Source organism: Artemia franciscana, chromosome 3 (assembly GCF_032884065.1).
Source record: "Artemia franciscana chromosome 3, ASM3288406v1, whole genome shotgun sequence".
NCBI lineage: Eukaryota > Metazoa > Arthropoda > Branchiopoda > Anostraca > Artemiidae > Artemia > Artemia franciscana.
Window position 1 is genome coordinate 31840779 of NC_088865.1, and position 22472 is coordinate 31863250.

General features: G+C 32.5%; 1 protein-coding gene across 10 annotated transcripts in view; it reads right to left on the reverse strand.

Moving 5' to 3' along the window:
* Positions 1-22472, reverse strand: part of LOC136025163 (uncharacterized) — a 489107-nt gene that overhangs the window by 396445 nt on the left and 70190 nt on the right. For 5 of the 10 annotated variants that reach the window (XM_065700915.1, XM_065700919.1, XM_065700921.1 and 2 more), the window contains exons 23-31: positions 21378-21471; positions 20306-20377; positions 15659-15853; positions 13062-13163; positions 11572-11671; positions 9898-10008; positions 8486-8552; positions 5416-5510; positions 4340-4413 (exon numbers count right to left, since the gene is read on the reverse strand). In XM_065700915.1, coding sequence (XP_065556987.1) covers positions 4340-4413; positions 5416-5510; positions 8486-8552; positions 9898-9916 — 255 coding nt within the window. In that variant the 5' untranslated portion in view covers positions 9917-10008; positions 11572-11671; positions 13062-13163; ... (1 more) ...; positions 20306-20377; positions 21378-21471. Of the gene's footprint in view, positions 1-4339; positions 4414-5415; positions 5511-8485; positions 8706-9897; positions 10009-11571; positions 11672-13061; positions 13164-15658; positions 15854-20305; positions 20378-21377; positions 21472-22472 lie in introns of all 10 variants that reach the window. The other 5 variants (XM_065700916.1, XM_065700917.1, XM_065700925.1 and 2 more) reach the window with 2 other exon arrangements.

Sequence of the window (22472 nt, forward strand, 5' to 3'; positions counted from 1 at the left end):
TGCAAACTTCCCCTCTCTCTCTCTCTTTTGGAAAACCATCTAATCCCTGAAACTCAAAAGATAAAATCCTGAAAATTTCAGCCAAGAAAATAATAGAATAACTACCGAAACTGAAAAAAGCAGTATATGTCCCATTGATGTAACAAAAGCATTCCCTGACAAACTATCAACATTTCTTGTTAGTATTTTTCTTTATCTTAGTGATTCCAGATGCTAACTGTCGTGCTGGAAGCTGGGCTGTATTACTCCGATCCAAAGAAGGGAGGCCTGAACGACTTTACTGGAGTAAGACCAATCCCCTTGACTCCAGTTTTTTTTCAAAAATGTACGAAGATCTCTTAGCTAATTGGTTACAGTATAAATAATTTTAGTTAGAAATAATTTTAGGATATAAAAAAAAATCTTGTATTCAAAAAGTTGATTCTTTTAGGGGAGATAAAAGTTGTCGCACAGAAAAATCAATAAGCGGAATTCAAACTTTCTTTCTTTTATTTCCTAAATTTCTCATTGCCAAAAAGACTTCCTTAATTAAGTTTACTACCAAAAGATGAAGAATCGAAATTAGTGCTTGGAACCATCATATCTCGATCTTTAGATCAACTAGAAATCTGTCAGTCCAAGTAACGGTATATAACTGAGTAAGGTGCAAAGACAATTCCTCGCCTAGATTTTATTTCTCATTCCGAGCTCTCGTTGGGTAAAAAGGTAGAAGTGCTTTATCTAGTTCATAGAACAGTACTACTAGTAATTCCTTACAGAACGAAGGCAAATTTGTTTTTATAGCGTTTTCTCATCATCCTCATCCACTCGTCTGATTGCCTAAAAGCTTAGTAATAAAAGCCTAAACGTTTAGTAAAGGTATTAAAGAACGCAACAAAAAACTGTTTAAATTATATTCTTTTAAGTCGGTGAAATATTTCGGGAAGGGAGTCCAAACTAGATCAACACCACCCCCTGAACACGGCTATAGTTACTAGCCTCCTTTTTATATTCTTTAACTCCGAAAGGTACTAGATAAACTATAGCAAAAAAATAAATAAGAATTGCCAGTCCTGGAGTTAAAGGGTTGTTTTTTTTCTTTGTTAGCAGTGTACCAGCTGAGAATTTTTGCGTACCTTTAAAGGGTAGGCGTACCACAGTTTGAGAACCACCGCCATAAGGTCGTACTATCTTGTCCATTATAAACTTTTTGCCATTAATTATAGAGCTTTTATAAGAGATTCGAATAAACGACATAAAAGTAAAAACCAGACACCTATAAAAATATTTTACTTCTCAAGTTTTGTCCCAAGATAGAGATATTCAGTGTTAATGTAAGTCATATTATTAGAAAATGTGCATTTTATGCGAAAACTGAAAAAATTATATTTTTGCAATTTTTCCAAAATAACAAATTTGTTATTTTGGTTAATACAAATACAAGTGGTATAATAATTGATATAATTGGTATAATATTCGAGGATATATAACCGATTTTCCAAAATAACAAACTTGAAAAAAATTGGAATTTGTTTAGATTCCAGCATATATCCCTTGGGCATCTTTTCTTAGGACGAGGGATCCCACCTGATAATTTTACAAAGACGTTTCCCATGACGAGGCTTTTTTATAGTGCATAGACGATATGGGCATATATTTAGGTACTTCAATTCTGTGAATGGGTATTAGAATATCGATAAAAATGCAATTAACATGGTTTTTCAAACTTAAGGCCTTGAATTAAAGTTTTTTTCTCAGGGGGTAAAGAGGTTATCGCAGCCTTGATTGTAACCTTGATACCAAAGCTAACATTTCTAAGAGAATTGGATTCTATGCCAACCTCTAAAAAATCCAAACACAATCAGCACAAAATTAGTATAAGCAAATGTAAATAATAGTTAGTTCTTATGCTGGAAATCAATGCGCCAATTATAGCACCTTTATTCTAATATTACAGGTTACTATTATATGGATAATTTTGTTATTCATTAATTATTTTTATATATTCTGTCTTGTAGAATGAATGATTCCCAAGATTCCTGAAGACCAGGCCATTGTCTTGTCTGATATTGTTCCTGGGTTTCTTAGCCTGGACACGGCTCGCGAACACTTTCTGTTTTTAAATGGTTTGACAGTCTTCGTCTGACATACGATGTTGCAGGTTTGCATTTATTTTCCCCTCGGGAAAAAAAGTTCCTGGAGAAACGTGCATTAGAGCTCCTTTATTTTTGTGTGACTTGAAAAGAGAAGGTGTTCAATAATTAAGTGTTAACTGAGTGTAATACTAGTAGCATTGTGTAAAACGATTTGGAATGGATCGATTGGTACTTTTATTGACAGTTTTTGTTGTTTTAATACATACAGAAAAGATTGTAGCCGATAATTTAGGTAAATAGTTTTTTTCGCACTGGAATAAAATTTACGCTGAAATATGATTATATACACGAGGCAAAAAAAACAAATACAATTGCCAGTCTTGGAGTTAAAGGGTTGTTTTTTCTTTGTTAGCAGTGTACCTGTTTACAAGTGTTACCAGTGTACAAACAGTGTAACTGTTTGTTAGAAAATGTGCATTTTATGCGAAAACTGCAAAAATTACATGCTGTGTCAGAAATGATACCACAAACGCGACTTGAATAGCTCAGTATTAAGATCCAAAATGCTTACAGCAATCACATAAGAACCAGTTGAAGATACTATTTATCTAAATTTACTAATGTATCTTAGTAACGACTTCTTATTGGAAAGTTAGAAGTCTAAATATCTTAGTAGATACCTTTTTGAAAATAACTATAAAAGATAGATAGAAAATGAAAGACACTAAAAATAGATAAAAGCCATATATTAAACATAAAAAACAAAAGAACCATATCATTCGCTTCCTTGTTCAACAATCTTTCAAAATATAATAGCCATCCCTGTTACAACTGTACCCCAAACCTCTCCTAATGGGGAATGATAATAGCCCTAGGCTGTATCTAAAATTTTAATTTTTTTTCGATTTTTTGCGATCTGTTTTATTTAGCATTATAGAATGACTTTGGATAAGAAATAAACACAAAAATTAATATAAGCCACAAAACCATCAAAACGCTGCAGAGAGTCTAGGGCTATACTTGGCCCCTTTAGGCCCCCTTAGGGGGCTTTGCGCATCAAAGGTATAGCAAACAACAAAGTATTGTCCAAAGTCACGATCTGTTTCATAAGAATGGATTTTCTTTTTACAATTTACAGCCTAAGATATTAATACAGATACTTATAAATTTCACCTTTATAACCCAAAAATATGAAAACCTAAGAAGACGCATTTGTATCTTAATATCAAAATTTGTCAGTAGGAATGGTCCAATAGGGGATAAAATCAATTGTCAACGTCAGTTACAAAAAAATGAGTAAAAATGAAAAAATAAGACATTTCTTTCAAGAATGTCATGAGACAAATTAAGAACCGTCATTTAAATCAAAAATAGATAGAGAAATTTCGACAAATGCCTTGATAGATACCATGGAACCTTTGAATTGACAAAAACTGTCAATCAAAGGGCATATTAAACTCGTCAATGAGCATCATCGTAATTTTTAGGGACAAAATATGTTTGTAATAAAAAAGAATATTTAGCTAAGCATCTAGACTGGCATGAAATGACTAGACCAATATGACTAGTCAATAAACTTTAGGAAACTAATAAACTACTCAATTAGTCTTTCTAAGCGTAAAAACAACAAAATAAACCATAAAGAAAAATCAAAGAAATAAAAGATGACATGGCCAACTTTGGTAATTTGTCAAGTTTGGCAAAATGTTAGTATCCCCACTCAGGAAAAATAAAAACCTCACGCATATAAATCTGTTTATCAAAACTATAATTTAAAACGCAGGGCGATTTTGAATGGTGAAATGTATTTGTTAAAATCAAAGTCACCTTGTTAACCTGTGGTACTATTGATATCCATTTTGAAAGCTTAAAACTCATCTTTTGGTGTTTTGTAGAGGAGAATTTCTGCAATGTTTTATTTTCTTCTTTTACCATATTTGTAAATAAAAAAAAAAAAAATTAAAATTATCGTATAACTTTCAAGCAGTATTTCCTCATTATTTTCAATAATAAGATTATAATGTCTCATTCAACAAAATCGATTGAAGACTATATTAGCGTTTCAATTGTTCATCTCCGGTAAAGAGCCGCTTGGTTGATTATTGGTTGAATTGGGGTCACTGGTTGTCATACAAGGGTATTTGTTCATATAAGGATGGTTCAACTTGCAAGTCCGTATCATATCAGCAACGGATTGTGAAAATTTAAAAAAGAATCCCACTCAGACATAAGGGAAAGCAAAATCATACACAGTGAAGACTCACCTCAATTTCCATGACTTTAATGGCATGTCGGTGGTTCTGATTATCATTTTCCAAAAGGAACGTACGCTCCAGCACTAAAAAAATTCAACCAATCAGTCAGATGTTTGTCATCTGAGGCCACAAGTAACAATCATTAAGTACTATGCCTCAGAAGGAAAGCAGCAGAAGGTTTTGTTACATAATTTTTCAAACGGTAACTCCTGTTATAATCATAGGCGAAAGTTAAGACGTCTAAATTGGCCTGGTAAATGTAAGAAAGAACTATCACTCCTCGTGCCCTTATTTTAAACTACTCCCATGCTTGCATCTGAGCTCAAATTCCCATAAGCTAATGTACATTTCCTGTGCACAACGTTAAGTTCTTTAAAAGCAAAAGCACAAAAAAATTATGGAGTAGGGGAGACAATAGTGTTTACTTCATGAACCTTTTTCAGTTTTAGGAAAATTTTCACCAAAAATTTTCGGACAATTCAAGTCCGAGTAAGATTAGTGTCCCGTACAACTGATACCCTTTAATCCCTTCAAAATTGTTTTGATAACTAAAAATATAAACGGGTTCATAATTTCGTGAGCCGTGAATAAAAAAAAAAAAATAAAACCTCAACAGCCTTAAATGGTGGAATGGGAAAAGCCCATCAGTTGGTACCCCATTTTCCTTTTTCTTTTTAATTATATGTTATTTTTTTTTCAATTATATATTCACAAATGGTGTTTTTACCACTCTTGACTCGCCAAGGGTGCCAAAACATTTCAGTTGCTCCAATGCCGGGTCAAAACCATGTTTTTACTGGACTATTAGTCCTTAAAAAAAAGGTTAGATATGTACTGAGTCGCCAGAAATAGACATTGAAACGACAATAAAAATGTTGAGGAACAATTATATATTTTTTTGGCACAATTAAAAATTATTTGTCTTGATACAATTATAATTTATAATATTTAGGAACAAATTTGTTTGGAAAGATTTGGAATAAACTGTTTATAAATTTGTTTGGAAGAAATTCAGTAAACTTTGTTAAGAGAATGTAAAAGAGTTGCAAACATTTAATATGGCTCCTAGAGGGATAAGTACGTACCTTTGAGATATGAGTGGTTAACAGTAGTGGAGTGTATTGGATTCCGTTTTCTATTGGGAACAGTTGCTAGTATGCGAACAAATACTTCATGACACCTGAAATAAAAAGATTTCCGTGAGGGAGTTGACAAGAAATTGAATATTTTTCTGCTATAATAGGGTTGAGGTATCAGAGTGAGCTGAGTATTCTTCGTCATTGAGTGTCGGTAGCAGAACTGGGTAACATCATGTTTCTTGTAGAAATAGGATAAAACACTCCCGTTGTTATTCTTCCACAATAAACATTATAGAAAATGAATTCTTATTTACAACATTTATTTAATATTCACTTATTCTAGCTATTAAAACTTCTTTATTAATAACGTAATATCGAACAGTCGAAATACTTTCGAAACCAACAAATTTCTGCCATAACGGAGACTAACGGGTGCATATAATTTTACAGAACTTTCAACCTGAATATTTGCCCTTTAGTACTTCCGTGACCCTTCAAACAAGTCCCCGATTTACTCTGACAAATTCCGCCTCATAAACTGTAATTTATCAAGTGATGCTTGACAAAGGTTTTGACAAGAAAATATGCCCAGATCATTTTTCATAGGTTTAGTATAACGTGTAATCAAATACAGCTTAATCACATTAAACGTTTTTCTTACCTAAGTTTTCAGACAAAAACCAATTTTTCTAAGGAGAACCAAAGCAGCCTGGGTCATTTTTCGAATTTCAACTAATATGTCTGACGACAAAAATTCGTGAAGTATTCCCTTAAACCTTTCAGAAGAATGTAATTCAATGTAATGTAATTCTATTTCACCTATTTGATTTTTCTCTCTTCATTTATTATTTCCTTTCTTATTTTCATACGTACTACATAGTTGGTACTATGCCTCAGAAGAAGAGCAGCAAAAGGTTTTGTTAAATAGTTTTCCAAACGGTAACTCCTGTTATAATCATAGACAGAAAAGAAGTTGGAACCTCTTAATAAAAAACTAAATTTGCCTATGAAATTTAAGACCAAAACTATTACTCCTCAGACCCTTCTTTTAAACATGCATGCGTCAGAACTCGAATTCCCCTAAGAATTTCCACGTTTCCTATCCCAAACGTGAGTTATTCAAAAGCAAAAGCATAAAAAAAATTATGGGAGTAGGGGAGGCAGATTTTTTTTTTTCGGAAGTTTTCAAAAAAATTCTCAGACAATTCCAAGCCCAAGCAAGATTAGTGTCCCGCACAACTGATTTTCCCCTTTTTTTGAATTATGTACGACAAATGGTATTTTCTCCCCTTTTGATCTCAGCTAGGATTGAAATGAGGAATGAAGTGATAAAATTCTTCAATTCTAATGTAATTTTCAATTCTCAGACTTGATTTAATAGGAAACGAACTTTCAAACCAGAAAACATTGAATAAATTTAAATTCGAGATTCCCCTCTCCCTTTTTCTGACCTCTTTTCCCTGAAAAGAGAATACTTCTGCACGGCCGATTTTCGATACGTTATTAAGCGAACTTTTCTGGTAATTTGTGACAAAACATTTTGGTTGCTCAAATGCCGGGTCAAGATCGTATTTTTACTGGAATATTAGTCCTTAAAAAAAAGTTAAGATATATACTAAGCCGCTATCAGAAACAGACATTGAAACGACAACTAACATATTGAATAACGATTGTAAATTTGTTTGGACGAAATTCAGTAAACTTTGTTGTTGAAAAGAATGAGTAAACTTTGTCTTTAGGAGAATGTAAACGAACTACTAGTATGTTTTTAGATATACGTTCATTTTACATGTTATACATTTTAGATATACGTTGTCAACGGGACTGTAATGGACTTCGTATCTAATGGAAACAGTTGCTAGCATGCAAACCAACACTTCACGACACCTGAAATAAAGATTTCCGTGAGTGACAAGAAAATGAATCCTTTTTTGCTATAATTGGGGTTGAGGTATCAGAGTGAGCTGAGTATTCTTCGTCATTGAGAGTCGGTAGCAGAACTGGATAACATCATGTTTTTTGTAGATACAAGATAAAGCACTCCCGTTGTTATTCGTCCACAAGAGAGAACATAATAGAAAATGAATTCTTATTTACAACATTGATTTAATATTCACTTATTCCAGCTATTAAAATTTCTTTATTAATTACGTAATATCGAAAAGGCAAATACTTTCGAAACCAACATATTTACACATTAGGTCCGAGCAACTCCGCCTCAAGTTTCAGTTGACCGACATTTGAAATGAATATGTGTTAAGTTCATTTTTCAAAGGTTACTGATTACACTAAAATATAATTGAATTTGAAAGAAAAAGACTTGACAAACATTTTTTTTGAAAAATACCAAAGCAATGCAGATCATTTCGGGAATTACAGCTATTATGATTGTCAGCAACTCATGAAATATTCCCATTTAATTCGTTCGAATGCCGATCTAAAAGTGAATACTTCTAATTACAAAAGAAAAGGAAAAACAGCCATTTTTAGATAGGCTAGTTTAAATTTTTCTGAACATTAATAGAAAAAGAAATTTGTTGAAAATACTCCGTTTTCCTTGTCCTAATACAATCTTGTCAATAAATTGGCATTAGTAATCAGGTCTCAGATAACTACGATATAGATCAAACAAAATAAGAATGAATAACAAAGAAAAATTAAGCGCCACATTCAGTCATATAGAAAAAATATTCAGAAAGAGATAATGGAAAATTCCACAAGTAAAAAAAAAATAAAAATCATTCAGAAAATTTCGAAAATTTACAATTTGCAGATTTAATAGTAACATAATCATCGCTAATCTAGACATGATTATAGTATTAGCATTACAATATTAGATTTAGATTTACGTTTCCACATGAAAGAGTTTGTGATTGTATCTATTTTTTAAATTGTGTATCTATTTTGTAAATTGTCAATACTAATTTTTGAAAAAGCAAAGGGGTGTAGATACAAAAGAAACAAATAATAGGGCCCGACTTCCTTTTTACATGTTTTACAAGCGAATTTCTTTACAAATTTTGCCAAGAATTATATTTGGAAAAAGGAGTCCATTAGAAACTTAAAATTAACATACCTATTATAATAAATATTCTTCAATCCACTAACAAGCCCCATCGTTGAATCGACCTTTCCTGCTGGCTCTGTAAATAAGAAGAACGCTATAAGGATGATTTAGATTCCTCTATATTTGAAGATTAATCTAAAAGTGATATCAGTATCCTTTTGGCTTGCTCAGTCATTGAGAGCTTGGCTCCCTGGCAACAGTTCTCTCCTCATACTTTTAGCTTTTATTCCTAAAATCAATTCTTCAGGTTAAAACACTATTTTTTCTATCAAGAGGCAACAATAGTACGCAGTGCTGTTATGGAATTGTCCCAAACCTTAAGCTTCTTGCATTAATGATTGAAAAACCAACAGCAATTTATATCCACATTATAAGAGTGTCAGAAACAAAAAGGTTCATTCCCCCCTCCTCTCTTGAAGTTTATACAATAGCACAAAACGAGTCGTCCAGTTGCAATTTGTTATATATTCAATTCTAAATTATGTTTCAAAATGCCCCCTTTTTGAAATTAATAAAAATAATTGACAGAATAACCGAGGTTCAGAAACTTGGGAGATTTGATTTCACAAATTAAAATAAAGAAAACGGTTTCTAAGTATGGCGTAAAATTCTTGTCTTTTTTCTTTGACGAAAAGAGGATTTCCAAGAATTCAGTTCATATAGAAGTATATTCATGGCATGTATTTATTATACAATTTTTGTATTCACAACATTACTTCAATATTCACAGATTCTAGCTATTTAAATTATTTTACGGACCTAGGAACTAATTAATAAACTTATTAAAAAACGTCAAAGTAATATAAGGTTTTCAACATTAAGAGCAGGTGTAATTTTGCATGATTGACTCTATCCCCCTATCCCCAAAATCATAATAAACGATTCACGTTTGCCCTGAAAAATATTGGCCTAAAAATGAGCTTTGTTGAGATTCGAGAATCCTCAACTCTGCAAAAATCACCACGAGACCTCTACCATAGGCTTGTAAAAAAATACATCAAATAATAACAATTGCATTTTTGTATACGGGAACATCCATTTTTTCCTTTTTAAGCCATATTATGAATGGCACTTGGTTGAAGCCTTACAATTTTACTTAACCTCACCAAAATATTGGAGAAAACAATTCAGAAGAACACACGACCCTGGACTACTGTAGCCTTAAGACTATATTTCAAAAACTAAATGCTGAAAATTTACGTTTTGTCCGTGAAAATAAGAGATAAATGTTAAAAAGTAAATAGCAAACCAAAAAAAAACATTGGGAGGAAACAGGGCGTTCTCATCGAAGGAGCGGTGAGGGTGAAACTATAAATTTTATTTTGGGAGAGCAATAGCTCAAACTTTTATTGGGGGAAGTGCCTCAGAATGAGTTTGGAAGGCAAAGTGATCCTAAGGTATTTTAAAAGGAAAAAACTTACTATTTAACTTGCAAAACATATAAAACAGAATTGGAAAATCTCCTCTATGAGTTAGTGTCCGTCAGTCATAAATTGGGACACGCGATTGGCCAAAAGACTTCATTGCAGAGCCTAAAATGAAAAAATAAGGGCTACAATAACAAAATCATGGCAGACTTTTGCTAAATTAGAAGGAACATATTTCAGGGAGAGTACATGGACACTGATTTTTCAACACAAGTCGGAGAGGGCAAGTGTATTCGTCATTCACAACCTACATCAAGGGAGTTAGATTTGTAAATATAGACATGAACTAGTATAGTTAACCATCCATAACTCTAAATTGCTCATGTATTTGACGATAAGCGCACCATCGTGAACAAAAAGCCACAGAACTTTGCCCCCTTTTTAATGAGTTTTGACAGCGAGCAAAAACGACCATCGCAGCCCCTCGGCAGACTTAGAATTTGTCTTTATAATGAGGCAAGGCAAATCAAGACAGAGAAGATACTAAATGACACTGTGGCCTTTGAAGGGCTTGGAGATGTGGTAGCTTCACTCTTATTTTGCCATTTTCTAGTCCTTTGAATTTTTGTTTACTTTAGGTTGCATCTATTAATCCATAGTAGTATCTGTTAGTTTTGTAAGCTGTGGCTTCTCATTTTAATTTTTGTTCGTTCTAAGTTTCATTGATTCCTTCGTAGTAATTGATAAAAATAAGCTGCGCTTGTATAAAAACTTTTTACCTTTCTTTCTTATATAACCTGGAAACAGGAAACTACAACAAAACCCGGACTTAAATTGTCCAATAGAAATTGGACAAATTTACTTGCAAGTGTGATAAGTGGTAGTGATGACAAAGTAAATATCACTTTTGTCAAACAGAGCTTGTTTACACATAATTTAAAATTAAACAAAGAAATTCTGAAGTCGACTAAATCACCATTTTCTCGTCTTCAAGGGATTACCCACAACAACTTGATCTGAGTCTATTCTTCAATTCTTTGCTGAAGCCCATAGAATATGGCAAACTGTTTAGATGAGTAGCCGTATTTATTTATTTTGTTTTTTTAAATGAGTATATAAAATAAACCATATTCAAAAAACTATCGGGGGCACATTGTTATATATAAAAAAAAATACGATAAAAATACCTAAAAAAAACGTAAATCTATGGGGAGGATGGGTCTATCTTACAAAAAAAGAAAACGATGGTCAAAGCTAAATAATTAATAGTTGGTTGTACAATTAGTAGTTTAAGTAATTTTCATTCCACTTTTTCAAAATTCTAACTCTTGGAAATTATTTTTTAAATGAGATAAAAAAAGACAGTTTTTATGGATTACAAAATGGTAGGATTAAGTTTTCCAGCCAGACATTTTCAGCCTTTCGCCGAATACTTTGAGAAATAGATAATTATGTGGTAAATTATTGTCAACAGTTTAACAGAAAAGACAGTCAAGACGACCCACATAATTTTAGAAAAAAAAACATTTAGGAAGCAAATAAAGCAATTTAGGAAGGCATATATTACAAGCTCCATTCTTTGATTTCTAAACAACATCGTATAGAGAAACGATCTGAAAACATGCCTTCATTTGTGTGCTAACTGTTTTTCAAACAAACGGAAAAAAGAACTGTAAAAAAAGCGAACGAAGGCAAATACATAATTTAAGAGTCTTAAGATTTACTTACTTGGAAGCTGGATGGCATAGTGTCATAAGAATCCTTTATACATTTTACTGGTTGAGCTTTCTTAAAATGTCTCCTTGAATATTCGCGCCGACAAAATTACCTGGAAATTGAAAAGATTAAAAGTGTACAGAAAAGAAAAGTTTTGACACTTATAACTAACCTAAAATGCAATCAGTCAAAATAAATTAGCAACATAACATCATTCAGACATATGCTTGTCAATAAAGCATCATTTAATAACAATTGCGGATATATATATATAGTTTTCCTTACAAATATGGGCAAAACCATGCGAATGTCTCCTTTCTCGGAAAAATTATCTATACACAGGTGCAGAACGTGGAAAAAAGGAAAAGAATTATTATGAGTTATTGAGAGCGAGATAAATGGCTGACTTTAAGTCTTTGATTCAATCATTACAGTAAAAGCCTAGTGCAATGTGAGACATTTTCTTTATCATTATTTTCCCACGATTTTGTTCAAACTATTCCTACTGATCAATTAGACTAATTAGACTAATTAGACCTCTTAATCCACCTTTGCAATAGACTATATGTTCGGCTCAAAAGCGTTAAGCAAAGTATTTCTTTTTTTTGTTTGAGAAACCACTCTAGGGAAAAAATACTTGCATTCTAGATGTGGTTAAATACAAAAACAAGTTTTTCAACTGAAAGTAAGGAGCAACATTAAAAATTAAACCGAACAAAAATTGTTCGGTACTGCACTGACCCAGCACTGTCTACGGTTAGAACACAAGAGACAGTGAGAATCCATATATAGAAGCCTGCCACGTGCCATGCTGGGTCCCGGCGGCGAAGCTGCCGGGACCCAGCTAGTACGTAATAGATTCTGTATGTAGTTTCTGTTGAGCTTGAAACCTCTACAGTAAGGTTCATCGATATGCTAAATCTGATGGTGTGATTTTTATTAAGATTTTATGACAATAAAGGGGTGTTTCCCCCGTTTTCGTAAATAAGACAAATTTTCTCAGGCTCGTAACTTTTGATGAGTGAACTAAACTTGATGAAACTTATATATTTAAAATCAGCATAAAAATCTGATTCTTTCGATGTATCTATTGGTATCAAAATTCTGTTTTTAGAGTTTTCGGTTACTTTCGAGTCAGGTCTTTTCTTACTTACAGTTAGTTACAACGAACTGTTTGAAAATAGGCTAAAATACAAACCAAACGGTGATACTAGGCAGACACACCCCTCCCCAGACTTACCCGAAAGACCCCTGAAAAGGTGATGACCTCAAAATGTGCTATTTTTGGTTTTAGAGATAAAGCAAAAATAAATAAATAAAAATAAATGAATAGAAAAATAGCAACCAAACAGTGATAAGGTATAAAGAGAAAAAAAACAGCGCACCTATGCAATGAAATCCCGTCCTCTGATTCAAAGAAACCGATAGAAAAGATTCACCTAAATATACCCTTTAATGGGTGCGAATTTTTTACATATTTGTCTAAAATGTAAATAAATCACCTTTATGGAAGAAGGATTCAGTCATCCAAGTAAATCATATTTCTTTTGACTATTCTCCAGATAAAATTGTAGCCAATTTTTAATCAGTCATATAGATTCTACCTGCAAACAGAATGTCATGAGACAAAGAAAGAACCGTCATTTAAATCAAAAATATATAAACACATTCAGACAAATGCCTCGATAGATATCATGGAACCTTTGAATTGACAAAAACTGTCAATCGAAAGGCATATCAAACTCGTCATCGAGTATCATCATAATATTTAGGGACAAAATATGTTTGTAATAAAATATTTAGCTAGGTATCCAAAGGGAGGTAGATAAATTTCAGTGAATAAAATTTTAGGAGACTAATAAACTCTGTTAAGCACAATTAAGAAAAAGAAAAAAAGACGAAAATGTTGAATCTAGTCAACTAGATTCTGATTGTAACTAAAAACAGGCTCTCTGACGTTCTGACAAAGCCAATCAAGTTTTCTGATTAGTCAGTCATAATAGAACATATTTTTTCGGTTTCAAGGTCAGAACAAAAAAGACTTTGTGTGATAGAAAACAAGCTTTTAGAAATGAACATACACTTAAAATTCAAATAAGGCATATAGAATGTGCTTTGAACCTTATTTTCCTGATATTTTATCAGGTTGATGATGACTCTTGTCCGGATATTTTAATCCTTACTTTAAAAGATTTAAGAGATATTTTCCCCTTACATTTATATTGCAAATCTAAAGATTTAAAAGATATTTTCCCCTTACATTTATATAGCCCAGTGTGACTGCCCAGTAAATAGCTAGTCGACTGGGGATTAAACAAATTTGGGCCTTCTTTTTTCGTATTGAAAAATTGCTCACAGCCACATTATTGGAATCTATTTCTTCATTTTGTTGATGACATTCAAAAGACAAGGGAAATTGATAAGAGACGAAGCTAAAGTTTATTTGGATCCAACCTAAGATTTTCTAAAAGTGAAAGGTATTTTCAGAACTTTTTTGAAATTATACAAGTTAAAACAAAGCTAGCTTACAGAGGATAGACATGTAAAATACCTTGTCTTTTATCTGAAGCCCAATGAAAATAAAAATTCGATTCAAAAGCATCAATGTAATATTTTTATCCGTTTTTTTATCTTATTACTTGTTATAAATTTTAATTCGTTTAAAAACATAAGATGTTGTTATTTTTCTTCTTTTTTTTGTGTCAAAATACTTGAGCTATTCAATAGTTCGTTACACTCTTTGACCCGCACAGAGAGACCAGAGTTGCCAATCGAGTTTGCAACACTGTAGCTTATCAGACGAAAAAATCAATAAGAAAACATCTTGTTAAACCAACAATTAGCACAAGTTTAAATTATCACCCTTCAAATAATTGTTTCTTCCGATTAAAACAATATTTACAACTAAACATGTCAAAATTTTGAGAAATACATGGACTTTTGTTTTGTTTTGTATAAAAAAACACATATTTCAACAGTTCACACTTTATTAATTTGAGGTAAGAGATAATTGGTCTTTATTTCAAAATTTCTTTTTTTCTTAGAAATCTCATAAAGCGATGTTTTGCAGATAAAAATACGCAAAACCGCCTCATAATATTGCTATAATGATTGATATTACATAGCATTATACATTTAGACTCGTAGCATTATACATTAGACTCAATGCACCTATGTACCAGGTGCATAGCCACAGAGTCAAAGATGCTCCGCCTTCCAATTCAAAATGGTTGCATTTTTCTGTCCTAGAAATAATCAGGAATCAGCAACAGCCTCTAGTTTATCATCATTTGGTGAAGTTTAAATAAATATTACTTAATTAGGATATGTTAAGATACGTAACAAGATGTTGCCATAAAAACCAAAGTCTAGAAAATACGACCAAAAACTCTGAGTGTCATAGTTCTTTTATCAAATGAATCAAAGGAGATAGACCAATTATCCAAAAGAATAACATTTAATAGCTAAAACTTTAAATGAAGAACTTAAAATTCAAAAATTTCCCTAGATACCGAAAGGGCAAAACAACAGAATAAAAAGTTTACAAAAAAATCTTGTATTCAAAAAGTTTATTTTTTTTGCAGGGATAAAAGTTGTCGTACAGAAAAATCAATCAGCGGAGTTCAAACTTTCATTTCTCAATTTATCATTGCCAAAAAGTCCTCTTTTATTAAGTTTACAACCAAAAAATGAGGAATCGATAATGGTGCTTGCAACCATCATATCTCGATCTTTAGACCAACTAGAAAGCTGTCAGTCCAAGTAACGGTATCTAACTGAGTAAGGTACAAAGACCATTCCTTGCCTAGATTATTTCTCATTCTGTGCTCTCCTTTTTATGCTCTTTTTTTTATAACGTCTTCTCATCATTTGCATCCACTCGCCTGATTGCCTAAAAGCTTAGTAATAAAAGCCTAAAAGTTTAGTAATGGTACTAAAAAACTTTACAAAACGCAACAAAGAATTGCTTAAATGTATTTTTTTTTTAAATGGCCAAATATTTCGGGAGGGGGGTCAAACTAGGTCAACTCCAATCCCTGAACACGGATATGGTTGCTAGCCTTCTTTTTTTTCTGTAACTCCACAAGAAAATATTCACCTTTTCCGTCAAGATTTCGCGAAGTTGATTGATCCGACTCTTCGCATCAATCTTGATAACTTCTTACAGTAGGTCAGTGCATGCTTTACTCACAGTGCCAACAGTAACACAGATACAATTCTCCCAAAATTCCGCGGCCAACTCTTGAACTTCATTAGGAAACGTTGCTGAGAACTTCAATGTATTTCTTTCAATCTGTAAGGAAATCCAGCAAATATATGCAAATGTATATACTTCTAATTATTAATGAGAATATGATTTTGTCACAATTTTCAGTGGTATGTTTTTTAATCATAAACAGACAGGGTCTGAAATAAGACGAACGAGAAAGGCATCATAACAACATAACAGAATCAGGTCTACATTTATGTTTAGTCAAGATCAGATAGGCGTTAGGTCGGAGTTAGAAACAATCAATAATTTATACAAGAAGAGGTGTAAAAAGTCACATCTCGGAAACAACAGTATTCTGCTCACATACACTAAAATTGGAGGCACGGGCAAATAAAGCAACCACATTTTAGACAACAAAAGACATAAATAAAATCGAACCGAGTTCTACCTCTATATAGCTCTTTTACTTATAAAAGATGTTCATTTTTTTTTTTAAGAGAATACCAGAAAAAAAATCCTTAGAATCTAAGGCTCTTATGGAGGAACCTGAGTCTCTCGCAAAAACAACTGATCATATTTACAGATCTAAAAGTATAATAATTGTGTAACTAAGGGTAATTGTGTAAATAAAGTGATACCCCGAGATACTGAGTATCGAGCACTACTATTTATAGTTATGGGTAGTCGGAAATTTTCTCGTAGAGCATTATCTGATTGACTATACAAATAGACAGCATATTAAACATAGAAATAAAGGAGCCATATCATTCGCTTCCCTGTTCAATGATCTTTCAAAATATAATAGCCATTGCCGTTACAACTGTACCCAAACCCACCTAATGGGGAATGATAATAGCCCTAGGCTGTATATAAAATTTTACTGAAATTTTTCGCTTGGTGATTTATTTTATTTAACATTATCGAATGACTCTGGATAAGAAATAAGCACAAAAATTTATATAACCCACAAAATCATCAAACTTTACAGAAAGCCTAGCGGCTATGTCTGACCCTCTTAGGTGGCTTGGGCGCATCGAAGGTATAGTAAAAAGCAAAGTATTGTGTCAAAATTCACGATGTGTTTCATAAGAATTGATTTTCTTTTTATAATTTTAATTTTAAGTCTAAAATATTAATGCGGAAACTCATCAATCTTTATAACCCAAAAATATAAAATCCAAAACGACGCCGATCTTAAAAAAATAAAGCATTTATTTCAAGAATGTCATGAGACAAAGAAAGAGCCATCATTTAAATCAAAAATAGACATAAATATTCCGACAAATGCCTAGATAGATATCAAGCAAACTTTGAATTGACGAAAACTGTCCAGCGGAGGGCATATCGATTCATCATCGAGCACCATCGTAATATTTAGGGACAAAATATGTTTGTAATAAAAAATAATATTTAGCTACGGATCTAGACTGGCATTAAATGACTACACATGTCACCTTGGCGAATATTCAGAAAATTAAAGAAAATTCTCAAAACTATGCACTGTTCAGTTTTTAGATTGCCCTTGTTACCATCATTGCCGTTGTTACCATCTCCCACTTATGCTACACCTCTCATGCATGGCACTACACAATGTCGAACTAGAGTCAACCTTGTTGGAGGGTCTCCCCGGGGAACACACGTTGGTTGACAGTAGTATACTTGGAAATTTTCGACTATGCTTGAAAATTGAGGCTTGAGGCTATTATCAATGGACATTTTAAGCAAAATTTGTAACCGAACAAAAATGTGCAGTCGGGTTTTTATACGTGCCTTATATTTTGTAGCAGGCTACCGTAGAAACGTAGCAGGCTATTATCAATGGACATATTACCAAGAATTGAAATAGAAAACGCAGCCAACAGGCAACTTAACATTTACATATCTATTAAAATAAATGTTCTTCACTCCATAAACAATCATTAATGTTGATTTGTTTTTTCATACTGGTTCTGTAAATAGGGAAAACACTGTAAGGACGAGTTAGATTTCTCTATAGTAAAATGTTAAATAAAAACGGTTGTCAGTATCCTTTTGGCTTGCTTAGTCATTGAGAGCATAGCTCCCTGGCAACAATTCTCTCCTCATGCTTTTCAACTTTTCTTCCTAGTATCATTTTTTACGGATTAAAACTCAATCTTTTATTTCACGATGCAATAACAGTATAAACTTAACGCACTGTTATGGAATTGTCCTAGACCTAAAGTTGCATGCAATTTTAGTTCAGAAGCTAACACAAAAACTATGTTTTGAAATTGAAGGGATAAGAATCCAAAAGTTGAACTACCCGAGGGATATCGCTTTTTAGGTTTTCACGAACAGATGATTAACAAGAATTCAAGTCAAATAATCATTTTTTTTTTTTTTTTGTATATATTAAATATACCCATCCTGGACTAATAATGATTATAATATTTGCCTCTAAGAAATAAAAGAGGGGGCACAGACAGGAGAAAAATTATTTTGCTTCCTCCCTCGGCCAGGGAAATCCAAGCGTGCTTTGTCATTCAAATTGAAGATAGTAGTATCTTTTTGTTACAACTAACAAAAATTATAAGCGCTTAGCCAAACAACCATTACAGGAACAAAATATACAATATTCCTTTTTTTAGTATCCAAATTTGTTTTGCTGTTTCAATATGTTTAACATGAAAAAATCATCAGAAACTAATTCGAGACTTAAAACCACACGAAAAAGAATTACAAGAAACCAATAATAGATTTTGAAAATATCTGAGATTGCACTGCCACAATGTACTCGTAAGTCCTAATTTAAGTCGAAGATGGAGGGATATGTCAAAACATGTGAATCCATTTCGTATTAGCAAAATAAATATCAAGGGGTGACATAAGGAAAAATTTTACTTAGTAAACTTTAAAAACTTTACTGTGAAGTCCCTAAACTCAAAGAAACACAGGCAGGAGATAGTGGCGAAGGCCCAGGAGACTACACTGAGGCATAAGAGCTCACTTGCTGCATTATCTAAAAGCTCAAAACAAAAATGAAGAAACAACAAAAACAAATAATCTAAAAGAGTATAATAATTAGCTTCATTCGGCGTTTCACTTTCATCTAGAATGATCTTCCTGGAAAAGTTATCCCTAAAAGTTTTTCTGTTAGCTCAATAATGAAAGAACTAATGAAAGAAGGTTCATTAGTAGACTAAAACCTTTATAAAGGGCTACTGACAAATATCTAACAAAACCTTGAACCACAAATCTAGGAATAAAAGAAATCCTATAGTATACATACTAAAATGAAAAAAGGAGATATATAAAACTATTAAGAGATGCTGTGCAAAATATTTTTGCTTGTAAATGAGCTGGATATAGCGTATCTCAAACTAAAATCAGCCGTGTTTATTCAACAACAAACACTGAAGTTAAAAGCTTTCAAACAAAAAAAAATCAAATGCTTATTTTAAACCCGTTTTATGCCTGACTATTTAAGATTAAGAGTTTGAGTCAATAAAACAGTAACAAGCTATTTATATGCTCTTAATTATGAAGCCAAAGAGTACAGAAATTTAGACTATTCATGGAAGGATTACAAAATACGTTTTGTTGAAAGTAACTAAAAAGGCATAGATTTTTTTATCCAAAAATCAGCCGTGTTTATTTAAAAATCGAAAAAAACTATCAATTTAATATTCTTTCGAGCCATTTTGAACATAAAGTAGTAATTAATTGCCACAGGCAAGTTCAGATTAGTTTCTCTTTAAACATGTTGCTTAGTGAACGCAGTTCACGCCTATAAGTCTTGATGACTCACCCTCTTTGCCGCATCTCAGGAAGGATTCTTGCTAGCAAGAGGAGTTGTGTTGTCAATTTCCAAAATTTAGAGGAAGGGGTCAATAAAAATACCAAAAAAAGGCAACTTTCAATAAAAACATTCCCAAGACCAAAGGGGGAGGGGCAATCTAGGTTACACTTTTCTATGCAATTCTCTGGCGCCTCAAGAAATTGATGATGCTTCTGTAAAGCAATCGTTGTTCTTAAAGTGTCTGTTTTAACAAATTTAAAATGTTTCCCTAGAAAATGCTGTCTTTCTGTGAAAAACCATTTTGTCATTTTCAATACTCTTTAATCACTGGAAGACAATACTACATTTAAACAGCATTAGATTAGGAACAGACCTTAAATATAAAACAAAATATGTTACTGATGGTTTTGATATAGCTGGGCAAATTTTTTAAATTGGAAGGAAAAAACATGTTAAAATGTTAACATGTAAAATGGCATTTGAAAAAAAAAACACCCTTTTCGGTAATTCTTTATAAAAACGAAAAATAGACAAATTACACCCCACCCCCTCCCAGATTTAGGACATTTTGTCCCCTCAGCCCAACATTTTAATTGGTTGAATTGGTGCCAATGGCTGTCATACAAGGATGGTTGTTCATATAAGGATGGTTGTTCATACAAGGATGGTTCAACTTGTAAGTCCCTATCATATCAGCGAAGGATTATGAAAATGTAAAAAAGAATCCCACTAAGACATAAGGAAAAGCAAAATCATACACAGTGATGACTTACCTCCATTTCCGACTTTAATGGCATGACGATGGTTCTGATTATCATTTTCCAACAGGAACGTACGCTCTGGCACTAAAAAAAAATTCAACCAATCAGTCAGATGTTTGTCATCTGAGGCCACTAGTAATAATCATTTAGTACTATGCCTCAGAAGGAAAGCAGCAGAAGGTTTTGTTACATAATTTTTCAAACGGTAACTCCTGTTATAATCATAGGCGAAAATTAAGACGTCTAAATTGGCCTAGTAAATGTAAAAAAGAACTATCACTCCTCGTGCCCTTATTTTAAACTATTCCCATGCTTGCGTCAGAGCTCAAATTCCCCTAGGCTAATGTACATTTCCTGTGCACAACGAAAGTTCTTTAAAAGCAAAAGCATAAAAAAATTATGGAGTAGGGCAGGCAATAGTGTTTACTTCATGAACTTTTTTTTGTTTTAGAAAAATTTTCACCAAATATTTCGGACAATTCAAGTCTGAGTAATATTAGTGCCCCGTACAACTGATACCCTTTAATTCCTTCAAAATTGTTTTGATAATTAAAAATATAAACGAGTTCATAATTTCGTGAGCAGTGAATAAAATAAAGAAATAAAACCTCAACAGCCTTAAATGATGGAATGGGAAAAGTCCATCAGTTGGTAACCTATTTTCCTTTTTTTTTCAAATATATATTCGCTAATGGTATTTTTACCACTTTTGACCTTCCCTTGGGTGCCAAAACATTTTGGTACCAAAAACATTTCTGTAGCTCCAATGCCGGGTCAAAACCATGTTTTTACTGGACTATTAGTAAAAAAAAAAAGTTAGATATATACTGAGCCGCCAGAAATAGGCATTGAAACGACGATAAAAATGTTGAGGAACAATTATATATTTTTTTGGTACAATTGGTACAATAAAAATTATTTGTCTTGATACAATTAAATATTATAATATTGAGGAACAAATTTGTTTGGAAAGATTTGGAATAAATTGTTTATAAATGTTTGGAAGAAATTCAGTAAACTTTGTTAAGAGAATGTAAAAGAGCTACAAACATTTAATATGGCCCCTAGAGGGATAAGTACGCACCTTTGAGATATGAGTGGTTAACAGCATTGGAGTGTATTGGATTTCGTTTCTATTGGGAACAGTTGTTAACTTGCGAGGAAACACTTCACGACACCTGAAATAAAATCATTTCCGTTAGGGAGTTGACAAGAAATTGAATACATTTTTTGCTATAATAGGGTTGAGGTATCAGAGTGAGCTGAGTATTCTTCGTCACTGAGTGTCGGTAGCAGAACTGGGTAACATCATGTTTCTTGCAGACATAAGATAAAGCACTCCCGTTGTTATTCTTCCACAAGAGAAACATTATAGAAAATGAATTCTTATTTACAACATTGATTTAATATTCACTTATTAAAATTTCTACTATTAAACTATAAAACTATTAACTATTTAACTATTAACTATTTAAACTATTAAAATTTCTTTATTAATTACGTAATATCGAACAGGTAAATACTTTCGAAACCAACATATTTCTGCCATAACGATGACTAACGGGTGCATATATTTTTACAGAACATTCAAGCTACATGTGCCCTTTAGTACTTCCGTGACCCGTCAAACAAGTCCCCGATTTACTCTGAGCAATTCCGCCTCATAAACTGTAATTTATCAAGTGATGCTTGACAAAGCTTTTGACAAGAAATTATGATCAGTTCATTCTTCATAGGTTTAGTATAACTTGAATGATATAACTTAATCACGTTAAACATTTTTCTTACCTAAGTTTCCAGACAAAAACTAATCTTCCCAAGGAAAAGCAAAGAAGCCAAGGTCATTTTTCGAATTTCAACAAATATGTCTGAGGACAAAATTCATGAAGTATTCCCATAAAACTTAAAGAAGAATGTAACTCAATTAATTCTATTTCACCTATTTTATTGTTCTCTCTTCATTTATTATTTCCTTTCTTATTTTCATACGTACTACTTTCAGAGGCAACGCTATAATGTTGCCTATAGCAATGTGTCATAAGATTTCAACGTATGATTATATTTAACGAGGCACTTCATATGGTAGGGGTGGTCGTATTAACATCGGAATGAGGCTCATTCGATTGGGAAACGACAATTCTGGTGCCCTTTTAATAGTCAAAAATGATTGGAGGGCTAC